General features: G+C 43.9%; 1 protein-coding gene across 1 annotated transcript in view; it reads left to right on the top strand.

The window, feature by feature from the left end:
- Positions 1-26,869, top strand: part of ryr2b (ryanodine receptor 2b (cardiac)) — a gene marked incomplete at both ends in the record, with an annotated part of 56,955 nt that extends 30,086 nt beyond the window's left edge. Inside the window, 51 exons of the mRNA XM_080848615.1 lie at positions 63-152; positions 281-418; positions 551-628; positions 734-809; positions 1,155-1,278; positions 3,215-3,330; positions 4,017-4,093; positions 4,994-5,115; positions 5,369-5,418; positions 5,835-5,895; positions 5,993-6,231; positions 7,291-7,372; positions 7,744-7,871; positions 8,176-8,484; positions 8,746-8,986; positions 9,171-9,258; positions 9,377-9,475; positions 9,675-9,848; positions 9,947-10,006; positions 10,104-10,190; positions 10,901-11,013; positions 11,247-11,343; positions 11,833-11,972; positions 12,143-12,194; positions 13,000-13,047; positions 13,141-13,240; positions 13,448-13,527; positions 13,851-13,927; positions 14,044-14,117; positions 14,284-14,364; positions 14,552-14,640; positions 14,742-14,870; positions 15,026-15,130; positions 15,319-15,400; positions 15,489-15,906; positions 16,078-16,981; positions 18,008-18,069; positions 18,310-18,457; positions 18,583-18,669; positions 18,888-19,124; positions 19,225-19,355; positions 19,549-19,591; positions 19,715-19,827; positions 20,041-20,101; positions 20,333-20,479; positions 23,305-23,439; positions 24,140-24,296; positions 24,768-24,832; positions 25,073-25,173; positions 26,463-26,514; positions 26,774-26,869. Of these exons, the coding sequence (XP_080704741.1) occupies positions 63-152; positions 281-418; positions 551-628; positions 734-809; positions 1,155-1,278; positions 3,215-3,330; positions 4,017-4,093; positions 4,994-5,115; positions 5,369-5,418; positions 5,835-5,895; positions 5,993-6,231; positions 7,291-7,372; positions 7,744-7,871; positions 8,176-8,484; positions 8,746-8,986; positions 9,171-9,258; positions 9,377-9,475; positions 9,675-9,848; positions 9,947-10,006; positions 10,104-10,190; positions 10,901-11,013; positions 11,247-11,343; positions 11,833-11,972; positions 12,143-12,194; positions 13,000-13,047; positions 13,141-13,240; positions 13,448-13,527; positions 13,851-13,927; positions 14,044-14,117; positions 14,284-14,364; positions 14,552-14,640; positions 14,742-14,870; positions 15,026-15,130; positions 15,319-15,400; positions 15,489-15,906; positions 16,078-16,981; positions 18,008-18,069; positions 18,310-18,457; positions 18,583-18,669; positions 18,888-19,124; positions 19,225-19,355; positions 19,549-19,591; positions 19,715-19,827; positions 20,041-20,101; positions 20,333-20,479; positions 23,305-23,439; positions 24,140-24,296; positions 24,768-24,832; positions 25,073-25,173; positions 26,463-26,514; positions 26,774-26,869 (6,663 nt within the window). The remainder of the gene's footprint in view (positions 1-62; positions 153-280; positions 419-550; positions 629-733; positions 810-1,154; positions 1,279-3,214; positions 3,331-4,016; positions 4,094-4,993; positions 5,116-5,368; positions 5,419-5,834; positions 5,896-5,992; positions 6,232-7,290; positions 7,373-7,743; positions 7,872-8,175; positions 8,485-8,745; positions 8,987-9,170; positions 9,259-9,376; positions 9,476-9,674; positions 9,849-9,946; positions 10,007-10,103; positions 10,191-10,900; positions 11,014-11,246; positions 11,344-11,832; positions 11,973-12,142; positions 12,195-12,999; positions 13,048-13,140; positions 13,241-13,447; positions 13,528-13,850; positions 13,928-14,043; positions 14,118-14,283; positions 14,365-14,551; positions 14,641-14,741; positions 14,871-15,025; positions 15,131-15,318; positions 15,401-15,488; positions 15,907-16,077; positions 16,982-18,007; positions 18,070-18,309; positions 18,458-18,582; positions 18,670-18,887; positions 19,125-19,224; positions 19,356-19,548; positions 19,592-19,714; positions 19,828-20,040; positions 20,102-20,332; positions 20,480-23,304; positions 23,440-24,139; positions 24,297-24,767; positions 24,833-25,072; positions 25,174-26,462; positions 26,515-26,773) is intronic.
- Between the last annotated feature and the right edge of the window lie 235 nt (positions 26,870-27,104).

Below are 27,104 nucleotides of genomic sequence, written 5' to 3'. Positions count from 1 at the left end.
TGTGCACATTTACAGTGAGGTGTCTGTGTGCTTGTATTGATGAGTGTTTGTCCTGGTTGCAGTTTGCCAGTGGGTGGGTCCATGGAGACCAGTTGTGTGAGAGTTCCAAAGTTCATCCCCTTCTAAAGCCGTATCGAGCCTTCTCAGAGAAGGTATCATAGACACACACACGTACACATACACTCACACACACACACACACACACACACACACACACACACACACACACACACACACACACACACACACAACTATTCATGAATGCACATGTGTACCTCAGGACAAAGAGAGCTATCGCTGGGCTATTAAGGAGAAGGTGAAGAACATAGTGGTGTTTGGCTGGACCATCGAAAGAACCAAGGATGGAGAGGCACAGGAGGTGCATAACCCAGCACGAAGAGGAGCACAGGCTGGGCAGGTACAGCCAGGACAACAGCCACACACACACACACACTCACACCGTGGAAGATCCCCCTGCTTTAGATGCTCTTTAAACTGCCTTATGTATAAGCCCTCACTTCAAATGTGTCTTTGCATGTTGGTTTTGCAGCTATCTTTTGAAGGTGCCTCCACTTTCAGTCCCAAACCCATTGACATGAGCAAAGTGACGCTGTCATGGGACCAGTATGTAAGTTATCCCGCGTCTGCCGGCTTCTCTTATTGAGCATCTGCAGCGTCTTCTCATCATACCTTTCTAACAGCACCTGATTGAATTCCCTCTTGTCTTCATTAGTCCATGGCAGAGCAGCTGGCGGAGAGTTCTCATAACATGTGGGCCAAGAGGAAACAGCTGGAGCTGGAATCCAAAGGTAAAATCCAGAGATGCATTAACTGTGTGACAGCCTCATAATCAGACACACTCTCTCCTAATGGTATGTAATGATCCTGTATGGGAAAGTGGATAATATGTGTGTTATGGTTAACTGGAACAATGTCTGGAAAGGTGTTTTTCTTTTGTGGGACTCATCATTAATTAAACGTATGTTAAAGCTACATGTCTCATTCCCACAGGTATCATTTGTAAGCTGCTGTTTATTCATACTGTCTTAGTAATAATGACTTGGCTGTATTCATGACAAATGTTGACCGATTGTTTTATATAAACATTTAGTTTTATACCATCATGGGACATAATGTTGTTTTTGTTATTTTAGGAGGGGGGAGTCATCCCCTGCTGGTGCCTTATGACTCTGTGCCTGCTCGTGAGAAGACCAGAATACGAGAGAGAGCTCAGGACATCCTTAAGTTTTTCCACATCAATGGATACAATGTGTGGAGGTGTGTGTGTGAGTCCGTGTGTGTTTGCGTGTGTTTGTGTGTGTGTGCGTGTGTGTGTGTGTGTGTGTGTGCGTGTGTGTGCGTGCACGACTGCACGTGCATGTGTGCGTGTATGGATGTGTGTGAGTGTGGCCACACCACATGTCCAGATCTTGTGTACTTGTCTAATGGAGCAACACATTGAATGTTTTACCAGTTTGGAGTACCCTTTTACTGTCTAAGCCAACGTGAGATCAGTCCTGTGGAGTCATGAGTTATTATGTGTTGTAAAGCAGTAGATACATGTGGAGTCATGAGTTATTATGTGTTGTGAAGCAGTAGATACATGTGGACTCATGCGTTATTATGTGTTGTGAAGCAGTAGATACATGTGGAATAATGCGTTATTATGTGTTATGAAGCAGTGGATAAATGTGGAATAATGCGTTATTATGTGTTATGAAGCAGTGGATAAATGTGGAATAATGCGTTATTATGTGTTATGAAGCAGTGGACACATGTGGTATCATGCGTTATTATGTGTTATGAAGCAGTGGACACATGTGGAATAATGCGTTATTATGTGTTATGAAGCAGTGGACACATGTGGAGTCATGCGTTATTATGTGTTATGAAGCAGTGGATACATGTGGAGTCATGTGTTATTATGTGTTATGAAGCAGTGGACACATGTGGATGTGAGTGGCACTAGAATGACAGAGAGTAATGCTTAGTGACAGGGAATGGCAGTAGGTAATGGTTTTGTATCTTAAAAGTTATGTTTCAAGTTTCACACATTTTCCCAAGAAGGCATCCTGGGAAATATCTGAAATAGTCATGCACCCATAATGCACTTCCTCATTGCTATTCGCTGTGCGTCCCGCCTGAAGGCATTTATGGTTCTCTTGTGTTTTTGCGTTTATTTCTAATGGCAGAGTTTTGCTTCCTGTGTTGATATGAATCTAAAGATGAGTGCTGGGGGGAGCAAGCATGACTGAATACATGATTAGTTACTTCAGAAGTGCCAAACGCTCTCTCTTTATCGACAGTGAGATTCTAGCTCAGACCTTGATCAGCCTCCACTTTAACAGTGGGGGAACATGAAAGCGCTCTCTTTAAGTTCAATGCTACAGTCCTCAAGCCTTAAAATGTGTTACATGATCAAAACAGCCTCCAAAATCTCCTCATCGTAAGCTTTTTCTCCAGCAGAGCTAGCGAGTGCTTATTGACAGAGGGAACTGTGTGACAAAGATGGATTTTGTTTTGTTGTTTTGGTTTCCACGGTTAATATTCTATGAGGTGTGGAATTTAATTCTCGTGCTGATAATCGGGGACTTGTAGATGAAGGCCCAGCTCACTGTGCTGTTTTCACCTTTTCCCCGCTCTGCCCAAGAAAAGGACAGCACACAGGGCAGTCGTAAATCTCTCTAACCCAGATCCAAATCACTCTTTTGCCTTCTGAACTGCAGCCATCAAAACCCAGATTAATTATGCATGAGAGGCGATTGTGAAGGATCTGTACTGGTGAGCTGACAGGTTTCAGTTTTCGTGAATGTATTTCAGCCCTGGGTTAGAATACACTGTGGTATTCTTTGGATGCAGCCTGCAGGTCTTGCGTAGACATCATTTGGGCCATTATGTTGAGGTATGCCCAGTGTCTGTCTGCTTGTATGTTGTAACCTATACCTGTCCTGATGCCAAATGTTCTCACATCACATTTGGGTTTTTTATTGTAATCCCACACTTTTCTTACTGGCCTATTTCTTATTACCAACACTTTACTAACAAACCTTTATTGACGGTATCCAGCTTCCACTCAGCGAGTTCAGTTCATTATGTTGTCTTTCACTGTACTGTAAAGGTGTGCTGTATTTGAACTTCTCCTGAGGTTGATTACAGTAAAGATGGGAAGTCACTGTGCATGATATATGAAACACCATCTCTATGCCTCTTACAGGGACAGAAAGCCTGTGGATTGTGACTCTCCAGCCATCGCCAGTCGCTTCGCCTATGGGGTACTCCAGCAGGCTCTGACCTACACAGACCAGGCCCAGGAACAGCTGCTGGAGCTGGGTGAGGAAGGTTGCTGTCCTTCATAAAACTGCCCTAGCATTCAAGTGCAGAGAAGCTCCCTGGTTTTCAAAAGATAACATGGGGTCTGTGTAGGGGAACGTATGTGCAGGTTATGGTATGTGCAGGCAATGGTATGTGCATGTAAAGGGTAAGTCACAGCTGGTCAGGGAAGGTGGTGAAGCCTTTAAAATAAATCAGTCTGGAATGATCCATCTCATTACTGAGTCACATACTGCATACTGCATACTGCATACTCGTATGCCAAAGAAGATGGCTACTCAGAGCCTGCATTGGCATGTGTGGCCCAAGTTGGAGGGATACAGCAAGATTATTGAGTTTATCTTGTAATCATGACTGGAAATCGAGGGACTGCTTGCTAAAATGCAACATTAAACAGAAATAAAATGCCAGTGTCTGTAGCTGAAACGTTTCAATTTGACGTGGCTTCATGGATCTATAAAATGGAACACATACCATTCTGACAAGATCACAGCTTTATCACTCTCGATGTCCTTTCAGAAGTTTAACATTCCATGTTTAAAGTTCTTTATTAGAAACGTATAATAGATGTTCTAATCTAAAAGTTACATGACTATTAATATTGGGTTTTATTTACACTATTCGTGTCTCATTTAGAACTTACAGGAACCATGACATGTATGTGTATTTTGCATTGTTGTTTCCAGAGGAGCTACAGGCTAGAGGACAAGGATCTAAATCAGAACAGCCTCCTCATGAAAAGCAAACCCATTTCTTTGTCAAGGTCAGACCCTTTTGAATTTCCATTCAACTCCGGTCAAGCCAGTGCATTCTACACGGACTCCATTTATCAAGTCATGATTGTTTACCAAGACAAGTCTTGAATTCTTGTAAACAAACCCACGGAATATACAATATGACACATGAAGAATGAAATTAAGCTCACAAGTATCTTCATGGTAACAATGAAAATGCAAATAAAGCTTATAGAACAGCACAACAGCTTATATAGCACGATGGATAACATAAGCATCAGCTAGTGTGTGTACCATCCTCATCAGTGGTGTGTTTATACCTCCTAATGGGCTTTACCGATCACCGCTGCTTCTATAATTAGCAGTGCGTCAATTGGCCTGGCATCATGGTGGGCCATTTAGTGTATTTGATATCAGATAGAGATACCTTTGTTTATAGGATCTCCTGGTTAATTATATTGTGAGGTAATTCAGTTGGGCTGATGTTGCCATGAGTTTCCAGACGGGCTGAAGGCTGTAATCTGCGTGGGAGGCCCCAGTGCTGATTGGGTTTATTGATTAGGCCTCCCACGCTCCCTAACAAGGCCGAGAGCAATATTCCAGCAGGGCGCCTCCTCGCATGTCGACTGGCTCTGAGTCACTGACCCACAGGCTGTCGCACACACAGGCCAGGAGAAAAGCGCTCGTGCGTATAAATACGCCAGTGTCTCTGGCCGCTATTTATTACAAACAGACCGGTGGTGATTTATGTGCGGCGAGTCCGCCCTGTCTGGGCGGCTATCCAGAGAAGTGGAGAGGTGTGAGAATAAGCGTTTCACCTCTGTTTTCATTTCCTGTCTTGCCAGATTTGTTACATCTGTAATTTTAGCTTTTCCCCTCTCGGCCCCTCCCCCCCTCTCTCCCTCTCCCCTTTCCCCTCTCGGTCACAGATTGTTTTACCCTTGGTAGATCAGTATTATAAGTGCCATCGCTGCTACTTCCTGTCCACCTCTACGGATCTCCTTGGTAACAGAGGTCATGCATCCAACAAAGAGAAAGAGATGGTAACCAGGTAACCAATGGAATGTGACCAGCGGCTTGTGACATGTCTGCCCACACTCTCTCCTTTCTCCCTTCTTTCTCGCCAAACTCCTCCCAACTCGATTTATTGAATTATGTCTATTTGCGTCCTGCTCAAACTGTCTGCCCTATCGCCATCTCATCTCTCCCTCCTATTTTGATTTCTTTTTTTTTTTACTTTCATTTTCTGATAACTCTTCTCTGTCTCATGACATCTTCTTTTACCTGTCACCTGTCATCCTCAGTCTTTTCTGCAAGCTTGGAGCTCTTGTAAGGCGTAGGATTGCTCTCTTTGGTAAGAATTGTGTGCATAAAAGCTTCAAGATTTTGCTTCCTATTATTCTCATCATTTTATATTCACTCTCATCTGCAGGAGTTACTTGGCTTTTTCCAGCTGCACATTCTTTCCCACTTCACATGTATTTATCACCATTACTGAGTGCATTCCTCTGTAGTAGGCTGTCAGTAGGTCTGTTCCCAGAGTAGCTCATTGTTCATAACACGTCCTGCAAGGCCCTAATTTACCTAATTTGGTGGACTGATATGGCCATTGGAATTCAAAGGGAGATTAAGAAGGTATTTTAGTAAACACAACAGAAGTGTCACCCAATGATATTTGTGTGGAAGGCATTTTAAAGAAGTCACAGTATTAAACATGGGTTCACTTTTTTGTGCCTCCCTTCTAATCTTTATTTTTCTTTTTATATTCAGGAAACGATTCTCCTTCTGTGACAAGCTGTCTGACCATTTTGGCGTCGTGTTTGGATGCTGGGTTGGTGCTATTAAATATGTGCAATGAAAACACCCAAAATTCCTAACGAATTCCAGCCTGGTGTTCTCACATTTACATTCTTCCCCACCACCTCTAGAACCGCTTTGAGGAGCGCTGCGGAGTCTGTGCGGCTCTCTCTGTGCTCCTTCTTTGAGGAGGCGGCGGCTGATTTGGAGCTCACCGTGGAGACCCTGGCTCTGGGCCAAGTCCCCCCCACCCAAGGCCATCTCAGGGGAGCGGGCGATACGGTGGTCTACACCTCCGAGGTCCTCATCCCCGTCCTCACCGCTCTCTTCCATCATGCTGCTCAGTGTCAGTATGGCCAGGAGCTCATAGGTGAGTCAGGGATCTATTCTCAGACCATCTGCATTTCCCCCCTTCTGTTCCACCATCTGTCCAACCAAATTTAGAAATAATGGAACATCTTCATTAGTCAGCGGGGGTGTAATGTCTTCAGGAATACACACCATAAAGAAACGATTTGATGAAATCTACGTCAAACTACTGCCATGATCTCTTATTAGAAGAATTAGGTGCATTCCATGAAGTCAACACCCATACGAGGTTGAATATGATCGTACCCATTCATCATCTAGACACTCCATGCCTTCATTGTGCGTTATTCTCTCTCAATAAGAAATGATATTTCTCTCATGCATCACAGGTTAGCTTGACAGCTGCTCTCTGTTTTGTTTAATCATTCATTGTTCTTGCCTTCTGTCACTGTCAGCTTTGATATCCCCCTTGTTCAGTGATATGATGTACATTAATATGCGGCTGCTGAGAGGGATTTTCCCTGCAGATCAGGCTCGATGACAAATGCCAGGAGTGAACTGAGGCTCATCTAACAGGCACAGGAGCTGTCACTCATTCAGCTGGTTCCCAGACTTTGCATTTAATGCCTTCAAATCTAAAGCAGCCTCCCCGGGGAAACGGAGTTACCATGCTCTGGTTCTCGATAGCTAAGGGGAATATTTGTAAGAGCTTTACGTTGGCCATTTCATATCCAGTCTCAGAGCCTTATCTTCTGTAGCCTAATATTATTTCACAGTCAGATCAAGCCCTATAGAAGTGTATGGACAGATTTTCAAACTGATAATTTGTTTTCAATTCTAATAGCCACATCTGAGGTAATGCAATATCCTATAGAGCAGCAACGAATTATTATAATTATGTTTTGATTGGGTCTACTACTCGACCACACCACCACTGTTTCTTTGTCTGGAGAAGAATAAATCATTTGTTCAAGTGTGGGCCAGAGCCTGCAACACTGATGCTATACAGGCTTTTACAGGTCCTTATGCCTGATGATTAGCATGTAAATGTCAGTGAATGTAACAGTGTATCACCGGCTAATGTGAGGTTAAGAGGTGCATGGTGTGTTCTCTCTTTCAGTGGATACAGTTCAAGCCTCCTGCTATAGAATCCTAATCAGCATGTATTCACTCGGCACTTCCAAGAACATCTACGCTGAGAGGTAGGAACAGGATTCACTGATTGCACTGAGAAATGGGAGCCCTGGTAAAAGATTAAAGGATGTCTGTATCGTCAGTACAATTGGTCTGCCTTTCAGGAAGATCAAGGCCAAAGAGGAAAAAAGACTATTGTTAAAGCAAGACAGAATAATGACAATATTAGCACAATTGAAGCCAAGGTCAAATCAGTGCTCTTAAGTGGCACCGTGGGGATTGCAGTGAGACCTTGAGTAGCAGCTCTGAGGGAGTTATCCTTTCTCAGACGAGGAGGGGGGGGGGGGGGGGGGGGGGGCTGTGTTCGTTTTAAGCTGTCATACCTTACAGAGTCCCGTCGAGGAGTTATCTTCCCTGTCACCTCTCTGGCTTTTGACAGGCGGAGGCCGGAGGTGGGGACGTGTCTGGCTGCGCTGACGGCTGCTTTTCCTGTCACGTTCCTGGAGCCTCCTGTAGATGAGCACAACCCGTACTCCGTCTACGCCATGAGTCATGCAGAAGAAGGGGGTACTTCAGCACAAGTTTTACCCCCATATGTCCAAGTCACAATAGCACGAGTCGCTTTCTCAGCCACAGTTCACTAAATGTCAGCAGGATTATCATCATCATCATCATCATCATCATAATTGGCTCACACCATCACTCTCACTCTTCCACTCTCGACTGCTCTCTGTCTTCTCTCTCTCACTCTATTTTTCTCTCTCCACCCCTCACCATGTCTTGTCAATCCCTCTCTTTCCCTCCATCCCTATCTCACGCTGTCTTCTCTCTCTCTCTCTCTCTCTCTCTCTCTCCCTCCTCTGGTAATCAGTTGTGGCTGTGCCCTCTCACGCTGAAGAGGCCAGCCAGCTCCTGCCCTCCCTGTACCAGGCCCTGGGGGAGGTGGAGGAGCTGGTGCTGGCCGGGTCGTCCGCCCGCAATGCTCTGCTGTCCCAGGTCACCGAGGTCACGCTCCCCCTGCTCTGCAGTTACTTCTCCCACTGGGGCGGTGCGGAGGGGCCCATGGAGAGCGTCTCCTCTCTCAGCCCCGGGCACACCAACACGCTGCTGGGGCACATCCTCTCCATCATTCACAATCACCTGGGGGTGGCCGACGGAGCCTGGATGAAACGCCTGGCAGGTGAGCCTGTGAAGAAGTTAAACTACACATTCAACATTCACCTTCTTTGGCATTGAAACACATTCAAACTCACTCTGGAGACGGTCTTGCTAAAAAAAGGAAGATTCTAGATCAGGAAGATTTTTTGACAAAATCTTGTTTTGAGGTTTTTCTTGTTTACTCATAACTGATGGTGCTGTGTGTAATGTTTCGTTAACATTGACTGAAGTTCTCATTCAGAACAGGAGAGGAATATCCTAATGAACCTTTCATCCGTTCCAGTTGTGTCTCAGCCAATCATTGGCCAGGCAGAACCACAGCTCCTGAAGAGTCACTTTCTGCCCCTGATGGAGAAGCTGAAGAAAAGGGCGGAGTCAGTTCTCCTGGAGGAGGAGCATTTGAAGACAGAGGGGAGGGGTGACACATCAGAGGCGGAGTTACACATTCAAGAGAAGTTTACGGTGTTGGTCCGTGACCTGTATGCTTTTTACCCACTACTCATTCCATATGTGGACTTACACAGGTAAATAGACACACACACACACACACACTCACAGACACACACACACTCACAGACACACACACACACACACACACACACACAGTAGTATTCAAACAGTATTTACCAATACATAATGATTGTTGTTATTTGTACATAGGGTTCTGAAGTATCAGTTCAAACATGGTTTGTGTTCTTGATGTTGTAGAGTGAGTTGGTTGAGAGAGCTAGATCCCGAGGCTGAGGAGCTCTTCAGTATGGTAGCAGACATCTTCGTCTTCTGGGCTAAGTCTCATGTGAGCACTTCACAACAAATTCATGCATCACAAGTCTCCACGTTTTCCATATATGTAGCCAACACATTTTTGCTTGACACAAAGGTAATTTTTACCCTTATCTGTCACGTTTCACAAGAATTTCAAATGGGAGGAGCAGAATTTTGTGGTCCAGAATGAAATTAACAACACAGAGTTCCTGGTCAACATCAGCAGGAACACTAGGCCTAGTTCAAAGGTGGGTACTGATGCATGCATGTCATTTTTATGACCTATTAATTGGATCGTTTTTCGACTTGTAGATATGATACTCTAGTCTCATCTAGATAAACATTTTGACAGTATTGCACAAATTGGTTGTACTTAGTGAATGTGAGTGAAATCAATAAAATGAAATGATGCGATTCATATCAATTTAATTTCCCATTGGATGAAAGAGAGGGGGAGCACTGGATAAAGAAAGGAGGAAGTTGAGGAGAAAAGGGGACCGCTACTCCACTCACACCTCTCTCATCGTGGCGGCCCTGAAGAAACTGCTTCCTATTGGCCTGAGCATCTGCTCTGCTGCTGACCAGGAGGTTATCGCCAAGGCTAAGACTCACCTATCTCAGGTAGAAGGATCTAGAAAATCACAAAGAGATGAGGTGATTCTCAAATGCCATCGGTGGTTCACCTGTTCCCTTTATCTTTCTGACATGTCTCTATGTAGAAGGATACAGAGGAGGAGGTCAGAGAGATCATCCGCAAAGGCCTTCAGAAGCACTATATGGTGAAGCACACAGAAAAAAATATCCTCTGTCATTCAGCCACAAACTTTGTCTCTGGCTCATATTTTGTGTCTCATATTTTGTTGTTTTGTTTGACAGGATTTATTCAGAGGGGCTTGGAAAATTGCGGATCTGGATATAGAGCGGCTTTTTGGCATTGCTCGTGTCTTATTTCACCTGGACCAGGTGAACTCTTTCACACTTTTATACTAGTATTTGCCTTTCAGAAATTGCTGTGCTGTCCTGTAATACAGTGTTACAAAATGGGGAGAGCCTGCGCTTGGCAGCTAAGATGTGTTGTCTAGGGGTGAATAAAATACAAGCCAGAAGCCTCTTCTTCCGTAACTTTAACAAACAAACCAAAACCGATGTCTAATGCCTAACAACTAACCTACACGCTTGCCCTACGTGATGAAAATGCGAGGAAGTAGGACCTGAGGTATGGACGCGTGTGCCTGTGTCAGCTTGGTGAAGCCCAGAGAGGACACTTACCTGAGTCTCCCACGACCCCCACGGCCCCCACTGCCCCCACTCCAGGTCCTCCACACACCAGCTCTGGTCAACTCAAGCTTGGGTTCTTAAAGAGTTCGTTCAGTTCCTTTCTTTTTGTTTCGTGGTGGTTATCCCAAATGCCACAGCCCAAGGGCTCACATGTGGAATGCCACAAGAGAGAAATCAATAGGCCTCTGCTCCTGCAAAGGGCCTAACCTTCAAAGGTGAGAACAGGTGTTTCTTTCAACCAATCAGCCACAGGTCGTGACATCACTGAAGCCCCGCCTGTAAGTCAGTGCTTTCTTAACCATGTGACCTAACCTATCCTAACCTAACAACAGCATCTGTTTGAATGTGGCCTTCATGTTGTCTATGGTGCTGTTTGATATCCTTTACTCCTTCAGGTTGAGAGGCCACATAGGACAAAGAAGGCTGTATGGCACAAACTGCTGTCCAAGCAGCGGAAGAGAGCAGTGGTGGCTTGCTTCAGAATGGCACCTCTATACAATCTACCCAGGTGTGTTATATTATTTATATGCCGCAAAATACTATTTAATGACAACAGTAAGCTTAAAGTTGTTTTCTCCTTTGTACGTCACTTTGGATAAAAGGGTCTGCTAAATGACTAAGTGTAAATGTAAAAGTTACATTTTCTTTTTTTTCTGCCTTTCTCTCTTTCATTTTTTCTTCTTTCTTTCTCTCCTTCTATCCCTCCCACACATGATCTCACTTTTCCCTTTTTCGCTGCAGGCACAGAGCAGTCAATCTGTTCCTTCTGGGTTATGGCAAAGGATGGATTGAAACAGAGGGCCATTCTTTTGAAGATAAGCTAATAGAGGATTTGACTGTAAGCATGCTTATTGTGTACTTATGACATAATCCAACAAAAGCATTACTCCAAACTTCATTTCACTGTTAAGTTACTAAGTCAAATCCCAAATTCATTCATGTTTGAACAATTCAGGATGTGAAGTTAGTCATGTAAACACAGCCGTCTGTCTCCATGGTCAGATATGCCAATGGGCGCTTTGGGACTTTGTTTAGACAATTAGGCCATTTTTTATTGATGTTTCTTTTTTGGAAGTCAATATGACGAGATGAGTAACACATTATTTTCAGATGTTATGGGAAAGTGCTTCCATGTGTTTTGCTGGTTATAAGAGGTTCAGTATTTTCCTAGAGGTTTACTGCAAGGTTAACAGAATTACATTTATATAACCACAAAAGTGTGCCTCAAAATATGTTTACGACACACACTACTGTAGGAGCAGTGACTGGGCGATGTCACTGTTCCCACCTCATTTGTGTAAGTGGGTATGTATATGTTGTTTGACAGAAAGTGGGTGATCAAGAACTGGAGGATGCTGAAGAAGAAGTGAATAATGAACGGGAAGGGGGGGCACTTTGCTCTGATCCTCTCCATCAACTGATCACACTCTTCAGCCAAAGTGCTCTGACAGAAAGGATGTATGTCAGGTTTGTATAAATATTTTTTATACCTTTGCTTGGTCTTTAGTATTATTTATATTTTCATGTCATCTTCTATTGGAATTACAAGGAGATAGAGCTCTCTAATATTGACACGTAATTGAAAAGTTTCAAACTTATTCTTGCTGGTTACGATGATCTTCTCTTTAATTCCATAGCAGACTACAGGAAGACAGATTGTATACATCCTTTGCAGAGATCATGTCTAAGGTGAGACCAGCCAACATTGTTTTCTGTAAAACAAACCCTGAAGAGAAAGTTGTTATCGCTGGCAAAGTATTGTAACAAAAGGAAACACCTTCCATATTTCTTGAACCACACAAGATTATTATCAAAGAAAATAAAAAACACCTGCCATATTTCTTTAATCACACAAGATTATTATCACAGCAATGGCACTATGAGAAGATAAATCACATAGCCTAAATCATTTATTTGTCAACATCAACAAAACGTGGTTCCAGTGAATAGATCTGCTCCAGTGAAGTGAGTAAGCCTACTGACCTAGCTTAAGGTGGCTGGTATTTACCGTCGCGTTATAGGCTATCTAACAAACGAGAGATCCACTGATTTTTCCAATAGATTACACCCTTCTTGTGGAAATAGAACAATTTGATTAACTAATCACCATGATGTGTCTGACAATCAAAATTAGATGATCTATTCATGGCCACTTCTGCGGACATGGTGAAGGTTTTAGAGGGCAGAGCTCAGACTTCAGCTTCATGGAAAATGAAATGTAATTGTGTACAATCTGTTTTCTTCACATACTGTCTAATGGCAGTAGGAAGCGGATGGATTTTGAGACTCTTATTTATCAATAAAATAAGAAAATAACAATACGATATATTTCTGTTTCATTGATTAATTTGCTTTGGTGAAAACACAAAATGATATGTTTTTTGAGAGGCAAGTTTATTATAAACTTAACTCAGGCAAAAATGGGTAATTACCGGGTAAAGGAAACCCTGATATGAGGTTTTTGCGTTTTATGTTTGCTTTAACATTTCCTCAGAGTTGCCATGGTGAAGAGGACGATGAAGATGAGGTCAAGTCATTTGAGGTTTGAATCTTGAATGCATTCCCAGGTTCCTACTTCCCCATTCTGTCCTGCTTAATTGAAGTGGATGCCTGATTCCTCCCAATGCTTGTCCAGGAGAAGGAGACGGAGAAGCAGAAGCTCCTGTACGAGCAGGCCAGACTTCACGAGCACGGAGCAGCTGACATGGTGCTTCAGACCATCAGCGCTAGCAGAGGTAACTATGGCAACAGAGGGGGGGCAATTTTATTTTTTACCAAATTCAAAAAGTCACTGGCCTTTTATTCTCTCAAGGGTTGAGTCATGGAATGGAACAAGTCCTCATATTTATATTTCAGTTTGACCACTAAATAATTTATCATCTCTTTCAAAAAGCGTTTTTTGAAACTACACCTTGTGGTTAATTTATTACTCTGATCCAAAGGTAAGAAGGGTCCCATGGTGGAGGCTACACTAAAGCTTGGCATAGCTATTCTTAACGGCGGAAATACGAGTGTGCAACAGGTATGCTCATATATAACTCCTGATGTCCTCAATGGCCTTTTAATGTTGGGCTGAAATGCGGGAGCTTCTAAGTCTTGACTGTGCATACATCTAAACTTTGACACAGTTAGTTTGATTTGGTGTTGCTATACTCATTCCTCTCATTCCCTAGTCAGCATGCTGCAATGACAATGGCACATCTTTGCACAGAGTATTACATTTTCTATGTGTCTAGTAGTGTAATTTGTGTATGTATCTCTGTCTCTAAACAGACATTCTACAAACTGTAACTTTGACATGAAATGCTTGTTAACGGGTATCTGCTGACATTTCGTTTCTGTCAGAAAATGTTGGATTACCTGCAACAGAAGCGAGACGTGGGATTCTTTCAGAGCGTGGCGGGCCTCATGCAGTCGTGCAGGTGTGTCTGTCTGTCTGTCATCAGCTCAAGGCATTCTCTCTCTGTTTATTTGTTTTCTTGTTTATTTTTTGTGTCTCTGTGTGCCATCACATGCTGTCTGATTGCCTTTCTCACAGCGTACTGGATCTCAATGCCTTTGAGCGGCAGAACAAAGCAGAGGGATTGGGCCTGGTGACGGAGGCCAGCTCAGGTGCTCAATCCTATCAGTAATGAACAAATGGTCTTTAGAATAGAAAGAAAACGTCTGGAAGTGGAGTAAGAATGGCCTGGGGGCCTTGAAATTGGTATTTCAGTTGGTAATCTCCCTTTCTCTCTCTGTCTTTGTCCATCCTGCTCACTGTCCATCTCTCTCCAAGGTGACAAGGTAATGGCAGATGAGGAACTGACCTGTGACCTTTTCCGCTTCCTACAGCTCTTGTGTGAGGGACACAACTCAGGTAAACATACTAATTGGTGTAGAGTTCTCCTGCATAAGACTGACAATATACACACTTAAATGTGATGATTGTCAACAGATTGTTTAGCAGACAGACCAGACAATTCTTGATAGAACGACCCCAAGCAGTTTAGCACGGTAAAACACAATGCACATTCACGGCATCTGCGTCTTTGGCAACAATACAGATTTTCAGAACTATCTCAGGACTCAAACTGGCAACAACACAACAGTGAACATCATCATATCCACAGTAGACTACCTCCTCAGGGTACAGGTAAGGTTTAATTCAATAAAAGTAGTTTATATAATATTTAAATCGATTGGACTCGTAATGTTTTTTTTTCCTACTATTAAATCTTGATATCATATACTCAGGAGTCCATTAGTGATTTCTACTGGTACTACTCTGGGAAAGACAAGATGGATGAACATGGACAACGGCACTTCTCAAAGGCTGTTAGTGTTGCCAAGCAAGTCTTCAACACACTCACAGAATATATTCAGGTGCGTGGGCTTGTGTGTAAGCGTATCATATAGGTTCTGTGAAATCCACTCTTACTTTGTTGCTTTACTGTTTTAATATTCAATGTCATCTATGCAGTAAGCCAGCATTTTATATTTCATTGTCGAAGAAATGAAGGTGTTCGTCTTCCTCTCAGGGTCCTTGTACAGGGAACCAGCAGAGTTTGGCTCACAGTCGATTATGGGATGCAGTCGTTGGATTCCTGCATGTGTTTGCCCATATGCAAATGAAACTCTCTCAGGTTTGTTGCTGTTTCACGCCATTCTTATCTTCACCTGAAATAAACTATATTCTATGCATCGGGGTTGTATCATGGTAAATGGATTCCACACACAACCAACAATCTGTTTTGATTGCTTGTGGTATAAGAAAAGTTTTTTTTAATTCTGTGTTCTGTGGCTAACCTATAGAATGTGCATATGTTAACAGGATTCTTGTCAGATTGATTTGCTGAAAGACTTGATGGATTTACATAAAGACATGGTTGTGATGCTTCTCTCCATGCTGGAAGGTGATCCTTTAAAAAAATAAGAAATAATGTATGTTTGCCAAGAGAGCTGATGTACCTTTGAATGCTAACTCGTTTCATCACCCAATAGGAAATGTGGTGAACGGCACTATCGGCAAACAGATGGTGGACATGCTGGTGGAATCCTTCAGCAACGTGGAGCTGATTCTGAGGTTCTTTGACATGTTCCTGAAACTCAAAGACCTGACCTCATCTGACGCTTTTAAAGAGTTTGACCCTGACCGAAGGGGCCTCATCTCCAAGAAGGACATTCAGAGGGCCATGGAAGCCTGCCGGCTCTACTCGCCTTCCGACACAGAGTTCCTGCTCTCCTGCATGGAGACGGACGACGGGGAGCTGCTGGACTACCAGGCGTTTGTGAAGCGCTTCCACGAGCCGGCCAAAGACATCGGCTTCAACATCGCCGTGCTCCTCACCAACCTGTCCGAGCACATGCCTGGAGATGCCCGCCTGCACAAGTTTCTGGAACTGGCAGAGAGCGTTCTCAGGTATATCACAAGACCTTGTACAGTTTTGCCTTTTGTTGCCTCAGCAACTCGATTTCATTGAGATGATTCTGATGAAAATAAGACAACGGCACTTTATGAGCAGGCCTTATCTTTGAATTTGACATGCTGTTGTTACAGAGAATGATTTCAATGGTGTTAATTCCTTCACAGGTACTTCCAGCCCCACCTTGGTCGTATAGAGATCCTGGGGAGTGCTAAGCGCATCGAGCGTGTTTACTTTGAGATCAGCGAGTCAAGCCGGACACAGTGGGAGAAACCTCAGGTGAAGGAGTCCAAGCGCCAGTTCATCTTTGAAGTCGTCAATGAGGGGGGAGAGAAAGAGAAGATGGAGCTTTTTGTGAACTTCTGCGAGGACACCATCTTTGAAATGCAGCTAGCAGCACAGATCTCTGGTTCTGATGCTGCCGAGGGGACGGTCGAAAAGGATGAAGATGATGAGAAAGAGGCTGAGAGGAGAAGACCCAGAGAAACAAGTTTCTTTTCCCTCTCTGCAGTACTGTATGTTCTCCTGGCCCCTGTGTACTTCCTGATGATGCTGATGTCACTGCTCTCTGTGAGGAGCCTCCGTAAGCACCTGAGAATGGTCACCTTGAAGGGTCTTTCAAGTGTAACTTTCTCATTCTTCTTCAGCCTTCTCACGGGCTTGGCTCAAGTGGTCTTCTGTGTGATCTCCTCCATACTCTATATACTCTACCTGATCTTCATCAATGGGGGCATTATTGAGATGGTGAAGGACATGACCCTGGCTGACCTGGTAATTGACGTCCCTGACCCCAGCCTGGATGAGGCCTCCGTGGTGCACGTCGGGTTGGGGGATGGAGCCAGGAAGCACTCGGACACCGACTCCTCCCAAGAGGACCTGAGTGTAGTGGATCTTGACCTCTCAGCCGTGTCCAAAGAGCCGCTGGGCGCCACAGACGTCTTCGGGCTGCGCATAAGGAAGGAGGGCACCAAGTTCAGACTCATATCTCATGACAACAGCAGCAGCCTAGATCATCCTCTCTCCGGCTCCGCTGAGCTCACTGACACTGCTGACCTTAGGGGGAAACAAAAGGTATTGTGATTGGGTATCGTGTATTGTGATTTCCTGTCAACAAGTACCAGCTGGTTTAATGAACTTGAGAACTGCAGTCTCATAAAAAAACCATTTGGTCCATTAGGGTGAGCCAGAGACAGTACCTGCATCTGATAAGCTTGTTGTGTTTATCAGTTTATGCAGGTCTCTGTCCAATTTTACTGCAGCCTTACCAACAAAATGACCCAGATATTTTTAGCATCTGTCAGCTTTCCCCTGCAATTTGCCAGTCTGACTCAGGTGGGCAGAAACCAATCAAACTTGCTGTTCTCTCCACTCTGGTGACATTTGGAAACATATATTGTATGCAGCAGGGGCCATTTTAGGTTTAACATGAAAGGTGCAATATATTTTGAATACGGTCAATGTTGTTAGTTCAAGTCTTACCACAAGTGTGATATATTTATATCCAGTAGCCCGGAGGCTTGTGAAGGCTGTGCACATGCTGGTTTGTTGGGACCTTGTATTCAGGACACAGATCTCAGATCTTCAGATCTTTACAATTAGACATGTTGTGCTCCATGAGTGCTCCTCCAAAGCTTTAATCAAGATGATATCACACACATACATCACCTCGGATCAGTGGTCTGTGCACGGTCTGTGGTTGAGACACGCCACTAGGTGCTCAGTTTCACGGCTGGTTGAAATTGCCTGTGCATGTGCTGTCTGGGAACACTTGGCAAGGCGACACATCGTCAAGCAAGGCTGCTCCTTTCTGCTTCATCAGGAACGTGTTTGTCTTTGAAGCTCAGCGCTTCAAAGTGGTATATTGTCAGTGGAGTAGGCTGCTGTCAAATAATATAATGAGGAAAAACAAAACGTATTGCTTTTAATCAAGATGTCATATATAATGGACAGGGCATTCAATGCTAACTTTGCAGCTGTATGCAGCTGGATGAGGACAGATTCTCCCTGGGTTTTGTTCCCAAATCTCAGAGACTTATAGGGATAATTAATATGTCCTCTGAAAGAGCCGGTCTAACTCTCACGTTGGTGTTGTTTTAGGTATCTACACTCAAGACACAGTACTGTGAAGAAAAGAATGAGAAAGTGACTGAAAAAGCAGAGTGAGTTGGTCTACAATTAAGCTCTTTTTTTTCTAAAGGTGCGGACAGATAGACTAGATAGAAGTATACATATTTAAAACATCTCATTATCTTGTGGACTAGGTTGTCACAGAAAAATGTCGTTCACAATAGCAAGGCAAGGTTATTTGTGCCTGTGATAACAGAGTTCATACCCATTGGTTATTCAAATGAGCCAATAGCAGTATTTCATTGTATTTGATTTATAAATCTTGTTCTCAGTGGAGAGGATGATGAAAAGAAGCAGGAGAGGAAGGAGTGCAAGCAGAGGTGGAGAGCCAGGCAGCGGCGCCGCTCAAAGCAGGAGGATGAACATGTCCAGGAGTCAGCTTTTTGGAAAACATTGAGATCCTATCAGAGAAGAATGCTTGTACGATTAATGGATACACACAAATCATTTTGAAAAACATGTCTGTTTATGCAGAGATTATGCATCCATCAATATTTCATTATTATGCGCTTCCACTCACAATACTATTCTATGTGATTTCACAGAACTGCTTCGCCAGGAACTTCTACAACATGCGATTTCTCGCCCTGTTTGTTGCTTTTGCCATCAATTTCATCCTTCTGTTTTATAAGGTAATAGTGTTTTCTTTGAAAATCATTTCATACCAACTAGGCATTGAGTAACAATCAGCATGCTCTTTCTACCCTGTTGTTGAAATACATCAATAGGGACCTAGAGAACACCTTGATATTCAATTAATTTCTACTGGTCCTTACACTGCTGAGTTATTGAGTTAGTCATCCATGTTTAACCCATGACCACATGCTGTCACCCCTGGTCACGGGCTCAGGTCTCCTCATCATTTGGGGCTGAAGATGAAGAGGACCCAGAGGGGTCTGCTAGGTCTGACAGCCCAGATGATGTGAGCGTGGAGGGGCCGGTGCCGTCCCTGGACACCCAGTCCTCAAACACAGCCCCTTTCATCCTGGAGGAGAGCAGTGGCTACATGGAGCCCTCTCTGCGTTGCCTGGCCATCATTCACACCCTCATATCCTTCTGCTGTATCATCGGCTACTACTGTCTGAAGGTGACAAAGTACACATGCTCAGAAGCTTTGAAAAACTACCTCACTGTATCTTATTACTGACATATTTGTTTTTGTTGTGGCCATTTTTATGGATTGTCAGGTTCCCTTGGTGATTTTTAAGCGGGAGAAAGAAGTAGCGCGCAAGCTTGAGTTTGATGGCCTCTATGTGACGGAGCAGCCCTCTGAAGATGACATCAGAGGACAGTGGGACAGACTCGTCATTAATACTCCGTAAGATCCTCATTCATTAGCGATATGACACGTGCTTGTTTGTGTGATTATCACTTTTCAGTGGATCATTCTTGAAAGAAAAACGTGGAAACTCATTCATATATTGTATGTATGCATATATTTATGATTTATTTACGTATGTTTTTTATATTTTATGACTGGAATTGTGTGTGTGTATTCATGTTCCTTTTAGGTCATTTCCGAGTAACTACTGGGATAAGTTTGTGAAGAGGAAGGTATGCCTTTTTGCAGCATTATGATTTAAACTTGAAGTCCCAAAAAGTCCTTTTATAGTAGGTGTTATGAAATGGATCTGAGAGGCACTGCGTGTCCGTGTCTGTGTCTGTGCGTCTTGCCAGGTGATGGATAAATATGGGGATTTTTACGGCTTGGCGCGGATCAGTGACCTGCTGGGTCTGGATCGAGCCGCTCTGGACTTCAGTGCCCGGGGCATGGAGAGGAGGAGACCCAGGTGAGAGCACTCCCTCTCAGCCCTGTGAGTTAGTCAAGCTGCCCGTTACCTCCGCCTCTTTCACGCTCCACCAGTTTAACGGTGAAACAGGCAGGCAGGGAGCCACTGCCAGAAGATGGCAGTGAGGGTCAACCTGAAAAGCCTGGGACATGTTATTGCTGTAAAAAAGAGGATGAGAACAGTGAGACTGAAGAGACCTTTTCATCCTTTTAGGTTGAGCTCCATTGACATGAAGTACCAGATATGGAAACTTGGTGTGGTGTTCACTGATAATGTAAGTGTAAAGTGTGAAGGTTCCTAGAGTCGAAATGTAGAATCTGACTTCAACTCTCAACTTCTTTTTTTTTGTTCCTGTGAGTATTGGGTCTGAAATGCCATGCAGGCATAGGCTATGTCCCAAATGGATGCCCTTGTATAGTACTACAAATGAAATATTCATATAAACATGGTGATGATTCATACACCAACTGGTAATCATTCTTCCTTTTATCTCTGGCTGATCTAGTCTTTCCTGTACCTGGCTTGGTATATGTCTGTGTCTGTCCTTGGCCACTTTAACAACTTCTTCTTTGCTGCTCATCTGCTGGACATTGCTATGGCCTTTAAAACACTGAGGACCATCCTCACCTCCGTCACACACAATGGCAAACAGGTACTGTCACATACACACCATCCTCTAAATATCACCATATCAGGATCAGAGTGCTTTGGTTCTTATATGAATATGTGAATGTGTGTACCATAGCAGGATCAGAGTTATTTGGTTATTATATGAATATATATATATATATATACAGTATATGTGTTCACCATAGCAGGATCAGAGTGCTTTGGTTCCTATATGCAGGGGCGGAGTGGCCGTCGGGAGGACCGGGACTTTTCCCGGTGGGCCGGTCGGCCAAAGAACTAACGTGAAGCAGCCTTTAAGGCAGCCTCCGCGGCCGTGTACAATCTGCGAGTGGCCCATTGGCTACTGTTTTCACATCACATCTTTGTGGTATGGTAATCTCTAATTCTCCGACACTAAATCAATATGTCGGTCCAACCAATATTTATAGCACTTTTTGTCTCTTGACATCTCATTCATGGTGGGTGTTGAACTCACTACCATTAATACAGCCTACTGATTTTTGTTTAGCCTCCTATATTGATATATATTCAGACGCTACATTATTGTCATGACCACAAAAATAAATTGGCCAGCGATTTAATTCGTTTTTTTCTTCATAAATGAATGTACAATCGTCAGAGCAAGGCCTCATGGGAAATGCGTATCGTTCTGCCTTTATCAAGTGAACGTAGGGAGATAAATTAGCGGCTATCAGGGAGAGAGAGCAGGTGAAGTGGACCTGATGGAGGGACATAAGAGAAAGGAGAAAGGAGGTGCCGAAAAGGGCAGACTGAAAAAGAGGCGGATGCTGGAGGAGAGTGCATCAAAATGTACAAGAATTACGGATTTATTCAACGAGCCGTCAACTAGTGATGCGAGTGAGTTGACAGGACACATTGTTGCGAATTAGCATAACATTTGAGCCAATACGGGACGCGATTTGTTCCGTATTTCCATAAATGTATATATACAAATACACATGACTGTCACCCACACATCACATCAACACTAAGGGCCCTATCTTGCACCCAGCGCAAGTGACATTGTCACCGACGCAAGTATCATTCCTATCTTGCACCCGGCGCACAGCGCGATTTTCCCTCCAGAGGTCCGCTTCGAAATGAACTTGCGTCGTCATGGGCGGGGGCGGAACAGAGAAGGCGTTTCTCTGGCGCAAGTGGTATTTTGCAGTTTTCAAAACAACGCCGTGCGCCGTGCGCCATTGACCAAAAAAAAGCTGGTCTAATGTGAGGCGCAATGTCTAAAGTCTGTAACGCGTATTCAGAACGCTATTTTAAGGGCGCATGTGCTTGCCCGCACAGTATAGGACCTGTAGGCTACACTTTACTTCTGTCGTCTTCACGAGAGATTTACACCAATTGTTTGGCAAGCCATATATAATTACAAGGAAAATAAAGTATTTACCACATGAGGAAATCATTGTGATATCCGTATCCAAGACATTTAAAAACTAGGCATACATCTAGCGTACACAATTGACCCAAATGATTCAGGTTAATTGAAGCTGCGTGACATTTGATTTATTGTATGGCTTTGTTGCATTTATTTAATGCCAGTATTATTATAAATCTTGTAAACTCATCTCTGTGTATGTGGACTTTATTTATGTACCTTGGGTTTGGTCAGCTGGTGCACTGGCTTGGGTGCCGATTTCCATGCCCCCAAATCCCTGCACGCTCTCAGGCGTGAGGGTAGACGTGGCGATGTCCTCTGCTGCCGTCAGATCCTGGGTCGAGGCAGATCCACCTCCCGTGAAGGCACGAGAACGTGTGTTACCTTCCAGCTTGGATGTCCCACGTCTCCGGACGTCATTATAGCGTTTTCGGCAACGTTTTCGGGTGCCCCGTTGCAGAAACAATCACGGCAATATCTTGACATGCTTGCTTGACTTTGCTTACTTTTGGAGGGTTTCTCGCATCCCCATATATATCTATCTCCCGGCTTTTTACAAAGCCATACAATAAATCAAATGTCACGCAGCTTCAATTAACCTGAATCATTTGGGTCAATGTGTAGGCTACATGTATGCTTATTTTTAAAATATCTTGGATATGGATTTCACACTGATTTCCTCAAGTGGTAAATACTTTATTTTCCTTGTAATTATATATGGCTTGCCAAAAAATTGGTGTAAATCTCACGTCGGTCTCCTCGGCTGTGAACTTCTCCGGTCTTCCACCAGGTAATTCCGCCATCAAAATAACAAGCCGCTATGGACTATGCGCTTCTCGCTCTTTAAGGGAATGTGAAATGACGCTCCGATTGGTTTATTGCATATTACGCCCAAACCACACCTATGGCTGAGTAACCTCCTTTGGACCAACCCTTTTGACACTTGCGCTGGACGCAAGTGTGTTTTTTCCGCCGTTAAAATAGCAACTGCGCCATAGAGCCGCCCACACAGCTACTTGCGCTTGGCGCCGTCCTACTTGCGTTTCTGATCGGCAAGATAGGGCCCTAAATCTAACAATAATTGTTTGTGAAGTTGATGGGAGGTGGAGGGGATTGGTTGGGCCAGTTTTGGGCACGTTGTTGGCCGGTGGTGGGCCGGTGCAGTCAGAATAGTCCCGGTGGATTTTTGTGTCCCACTCCGCCCCTGCCTATATGGATATTCGAATGTGTGCACCATAGCAGGCTAAGAGTGCTTTGGTTCCTATATGAATATGTGACTGTGTGTACCATAGCTGGATCAGAGTTATTTGGTTATTATGTGTATATACTGTATATGTGTGCACCATAGCTGGCTAAGAGTGCTTTGGTTCTTATATGAATAACTGAATGTGTGCACCATAGCAGGCTAAGAGTGCTTTGGTTCTTATATGAATATGTTAATGTGTGCGCTACAGCTGATGTTGACCCTGGGGCTGCTGGCTGTCATAGTCTATCTCTACACAGTCGTTGCCTTTAACTTCTTCCGGAAGTTCTACAACAAAAGTGAAGACGGTGAAGGTCTGGACATGAAATGTGACGATATGATGACAGTGAGTATTGATTATTCCCCCCTCTGTGTCACTCGCATGTGTAGTGTGTGTGTGTTGGCGTCTAATCCTGTTAGAGGACTTGTGTGTGTGTTTGAATGCAGTTGTGTTACGTGTTATTTAGGCTTTCAGATAGATAATCATCTGCTGCTTTAGTGGTTCCCAGGCCAAGCTTTATAGATCTCAGTGTGCTGGTGGGCATTTACCTGTCAGTCACTGCACTGAGCCAGTCTGATGATGTCTTCAGTCTAATCACTACCTCGGAAGCCAGACCGAAAGCTAATCAGTTCATCTCCTCTCCAAATGAGGCAGGGCTAGGGTGAATTACTGGAGTCATGCACGGCACAGGGATAATGCTGTACAATATTTAATATGCCTGTTGCACGACTGCTGAACTGCCATTGTGTGTTTTGTGTAAAATGTCTGATCTTCTCCCTGGCAGTGTGACATGTGTTGTGTAAAATGTCTGATGTTTCTCCCTGGCAGTGTTACATGTGTTGCGTAAAATGTCTGTTCTTCTCCCTGGCAGTGTGACATGTGTTGCGTAAAATGTCTGTTCTTCTCCCTGGCAGTGTTACATGTTTTGTGTAAAATGTCTGATGTTTCTCCCTGGCAGTGTGACATGTTTTGTGTAAAATGTCTGATGTTTCTCCCTGGCAGTGTTACATGTTTTGTGTAAAATGTCTGTTCTTCTCCCTGGCAGTGTTACATGTTCCACATGTACGTGGGGGTGAGAGCTGGGGGAGGCATCGGGGATGAGATTGAGGATCCCGCCGGAGACGACTCTGAGTTCTACCGCATCATCTTCGACATCACCTTCTTCTTTTTCGTTATAGTTATCCTGCTAGCAATCATACAAGGTGCATCACATTGAGTCCACTCAACCTTTGAAAGGGAAAGCTCATCTTTACTGCATGAAGGGGACTAGGGTTTAGGTTATTTTGATATCAAATTATTTTATTCATATCTTACTGATCTGATCTACCAAAAATGATTGATGATAGTCTTGCAGTTTTAATGGATATATACTGAAATAATTGATACTCGTCTTACAGTCTTAATGGATATACTGAAATGATTGATACTAGTCTTGCAGTATGAATGGATATATGCTGAAATAATTGACCAATCCTGGCATTAATAATAGCATGAAGTTGGACATGTACTTAGATATTTGTATGAGTTGAGTTCTCTGAATGTACTCTTTTAGTTGATGTTAGTGTCAGGCACCTTGTTTTGCAGTTGTGGAGCATAACCTCACATATGTGTCTCTATGTCCCATTCCTTTCCTCCATCTTTCTCTGGACGTGCACACCCACCTTTGGGTGCAGGTCTCATCATTGATGCATTTGGAGAGCTGAGAGATCAGCAGGAGCAGGTCAAAGAGGATATGGAGGTGTGACCAGCACACGTCTCACACACACAATACTAACTAGCCAGGCCTTCCAAATACACCCAGGATGATGGATGTCTCTTTATATCCTCTACTAACTTCATGGTCAAGTCTGAGAAAGGAACTTTGCATATGTATCACCTTGTGCATGATGTGACTCAATGCTATTCATATAAATATATATGAAGCCATTAATATAATATAATGATATACTCTTTGTTTCATGGCCCTCCGCTGGTGTAGACCAAGTGCTTCATATGTGGCATTGGTAATGAGTACTTTGACACCATGCCTCATGGATTTGAAGTGCACACGCTGCAGGAACACAACCTGGCCAACTATCTGTGAGTACAGCTAAGCTACTGCTGCTCCTGCTACTGCTGCAGTGTTGTCCTCTAGCCTAGCCCCTGCTGTCTCCATAGAGCTGAATCAGATAGAGCTGCTACTGCTACTGCTGCAGTGTTGTCCTCTAGCCTAGCCCCTGCTGTCTCCATAGAGCTGAATCAGATAGAGCTGATACTGCTACTGCTGCAGTGTTGTCCTCTAGCCTAGCCCCTGCTGTCTCCATAGAGCTGAATCAGATAGAGCTGCTACTGCTACTGCTGCATTGTTGTCCTCTAGCCTGGGGTCAGCTCATTTTTCCGACGCCCCATTGGTCCGATGCGTCAATATTCCGAAAATGTCCCATTGATCCTACAGCCCTTAGTCTTAGATAGATTTTCACCGATAAATTGAAACCCTTTGTCCCGACAGTTCAATGTTCCGACCAAAAGCTGCTTTAGATCACCGTCACCTCATGATAAAATAATGCATGCCTACAGGCCTATAGTATTATTATTATTATTATTGTTACTATAATTATATAGACTAAATCGATAGAAAACTGTGAATCTCAAAACCAAAGCGGAATCATCTTTCCATGACAGCTCTCGAAAAGCAGCGCAAACAGGGTTCTTTCCATTAAGCTATCCTCCCGTCCTCGAACTGTGCGTGGCTGCAGTAGACCTATGCTGCTGTTAGCCCATCCGTAGTTGGTTTGTTTTGTTTATTTTACATTTGCAAAGACGCTGCTGGCCTAGACTTCACTAGCTCGACCAAAAATCGAAATAACTTGTCCGTATCTGTCTCCATTGCGTCTCTGGTGTCTGGGCGCAAAGTAGAGCAGCAACAACGTGCGTCTGCAGTCGTTACAGCGGCAGTCTACTTGGCACCCGGTAAAAGAGGGGCGAGGAATATACGACCTGGGGAATTATGTTGACCGACCCCAAACAGCCATTGGTCGGAACATTGAGCTGTCGAAGCAATGGGTTTATGTTAATCATTTCGAATTAGTGGGCTGTAGGATTAATGGGAAATTTTCGGAATATTGACGGGTCGGACCAAAGGGGCGTCGGAATAATGGCATGCTACCCTCTAGCCTAGCCCCTGCTGTCTCCATAGAGCTGAATCAGATAGAGCTGCTACTGCTGCAGTGTTGTCCTCTAGCCCCTGCTGTCTCTACAGAGCTGAATCAGATAGAGCTGAGGGGTTCCTGCACCCACCTGCTCTCGCTCTCTCTCGCTCTCTCAGGGTTGGGCTGCATGCTGCAGTATCTCACTGAGTGTCTGAATGCTCCCTCTGCTCCCACTTACAGATTCTTTGTGATGTACCTCATCAACAAGGATGAAACCGAGCACACTGGCCAGGTACTGAGCTCTCTTTCACACACAACAACACAGCAAGCATGACATGAGTCTGCGCAAGGCTTGTATGTTACAACATTTACTGTCTACTGTATCTGCGTCAGAAAACAGGAAGTTGAAGTGGCATGGCCAGAGCCCTGTAAAACCAGTGCTGTATGTCTTCCATGGCCAGGGCCCTGTAAAACAGTGCCCTATTTCATCATTCTTCTGGATTACGTGAAGAACTACTGTATTTAACTCTCTTGTCTGTTTTGTTCCACAGGAATCATTTGTATGGAAGATGTACCAGGAGCGCTGCTGGGAATTCTTCCCAGTGGGAGATTGTTTCCGTAAACAATATGAGGATCAGCTTAGCTAAGAGTCTGGTTTGCTCCCTAAGGCAGTGCAATATGGGTTGGTGACTGCAGTATTTTTTTGGCATTGTTGCCCTGAATCTCCCGACCAAAGATCTGTTACAAATTAAGAATCAAACCATATGCACAGCACGCATAATCTCATTTATGTGATAATTAGTGCCTGTTAATTATGAATTGCTAGTCACTATTAAGCGTCTTAGTTGCTGTGTGTGGTTTCAGACTTGGTATTTCATTAAA

This window comes from Sprattus sprattus (genome assembly GCF_963457725.1).
Source record: "Sprattus sprattus genome assembly, chromosome: 12".
In the NCBI taxonomy this organism is placed as follows: Eukaryota; Metazoa; Chordata; class Actinopteri; order Clupeiformes; family Clupeidae; genus Sprattus; species Sprattus sprattus.
This window is presented reverse-complemented; position numbering and strand designations above follow the sequence as displayed.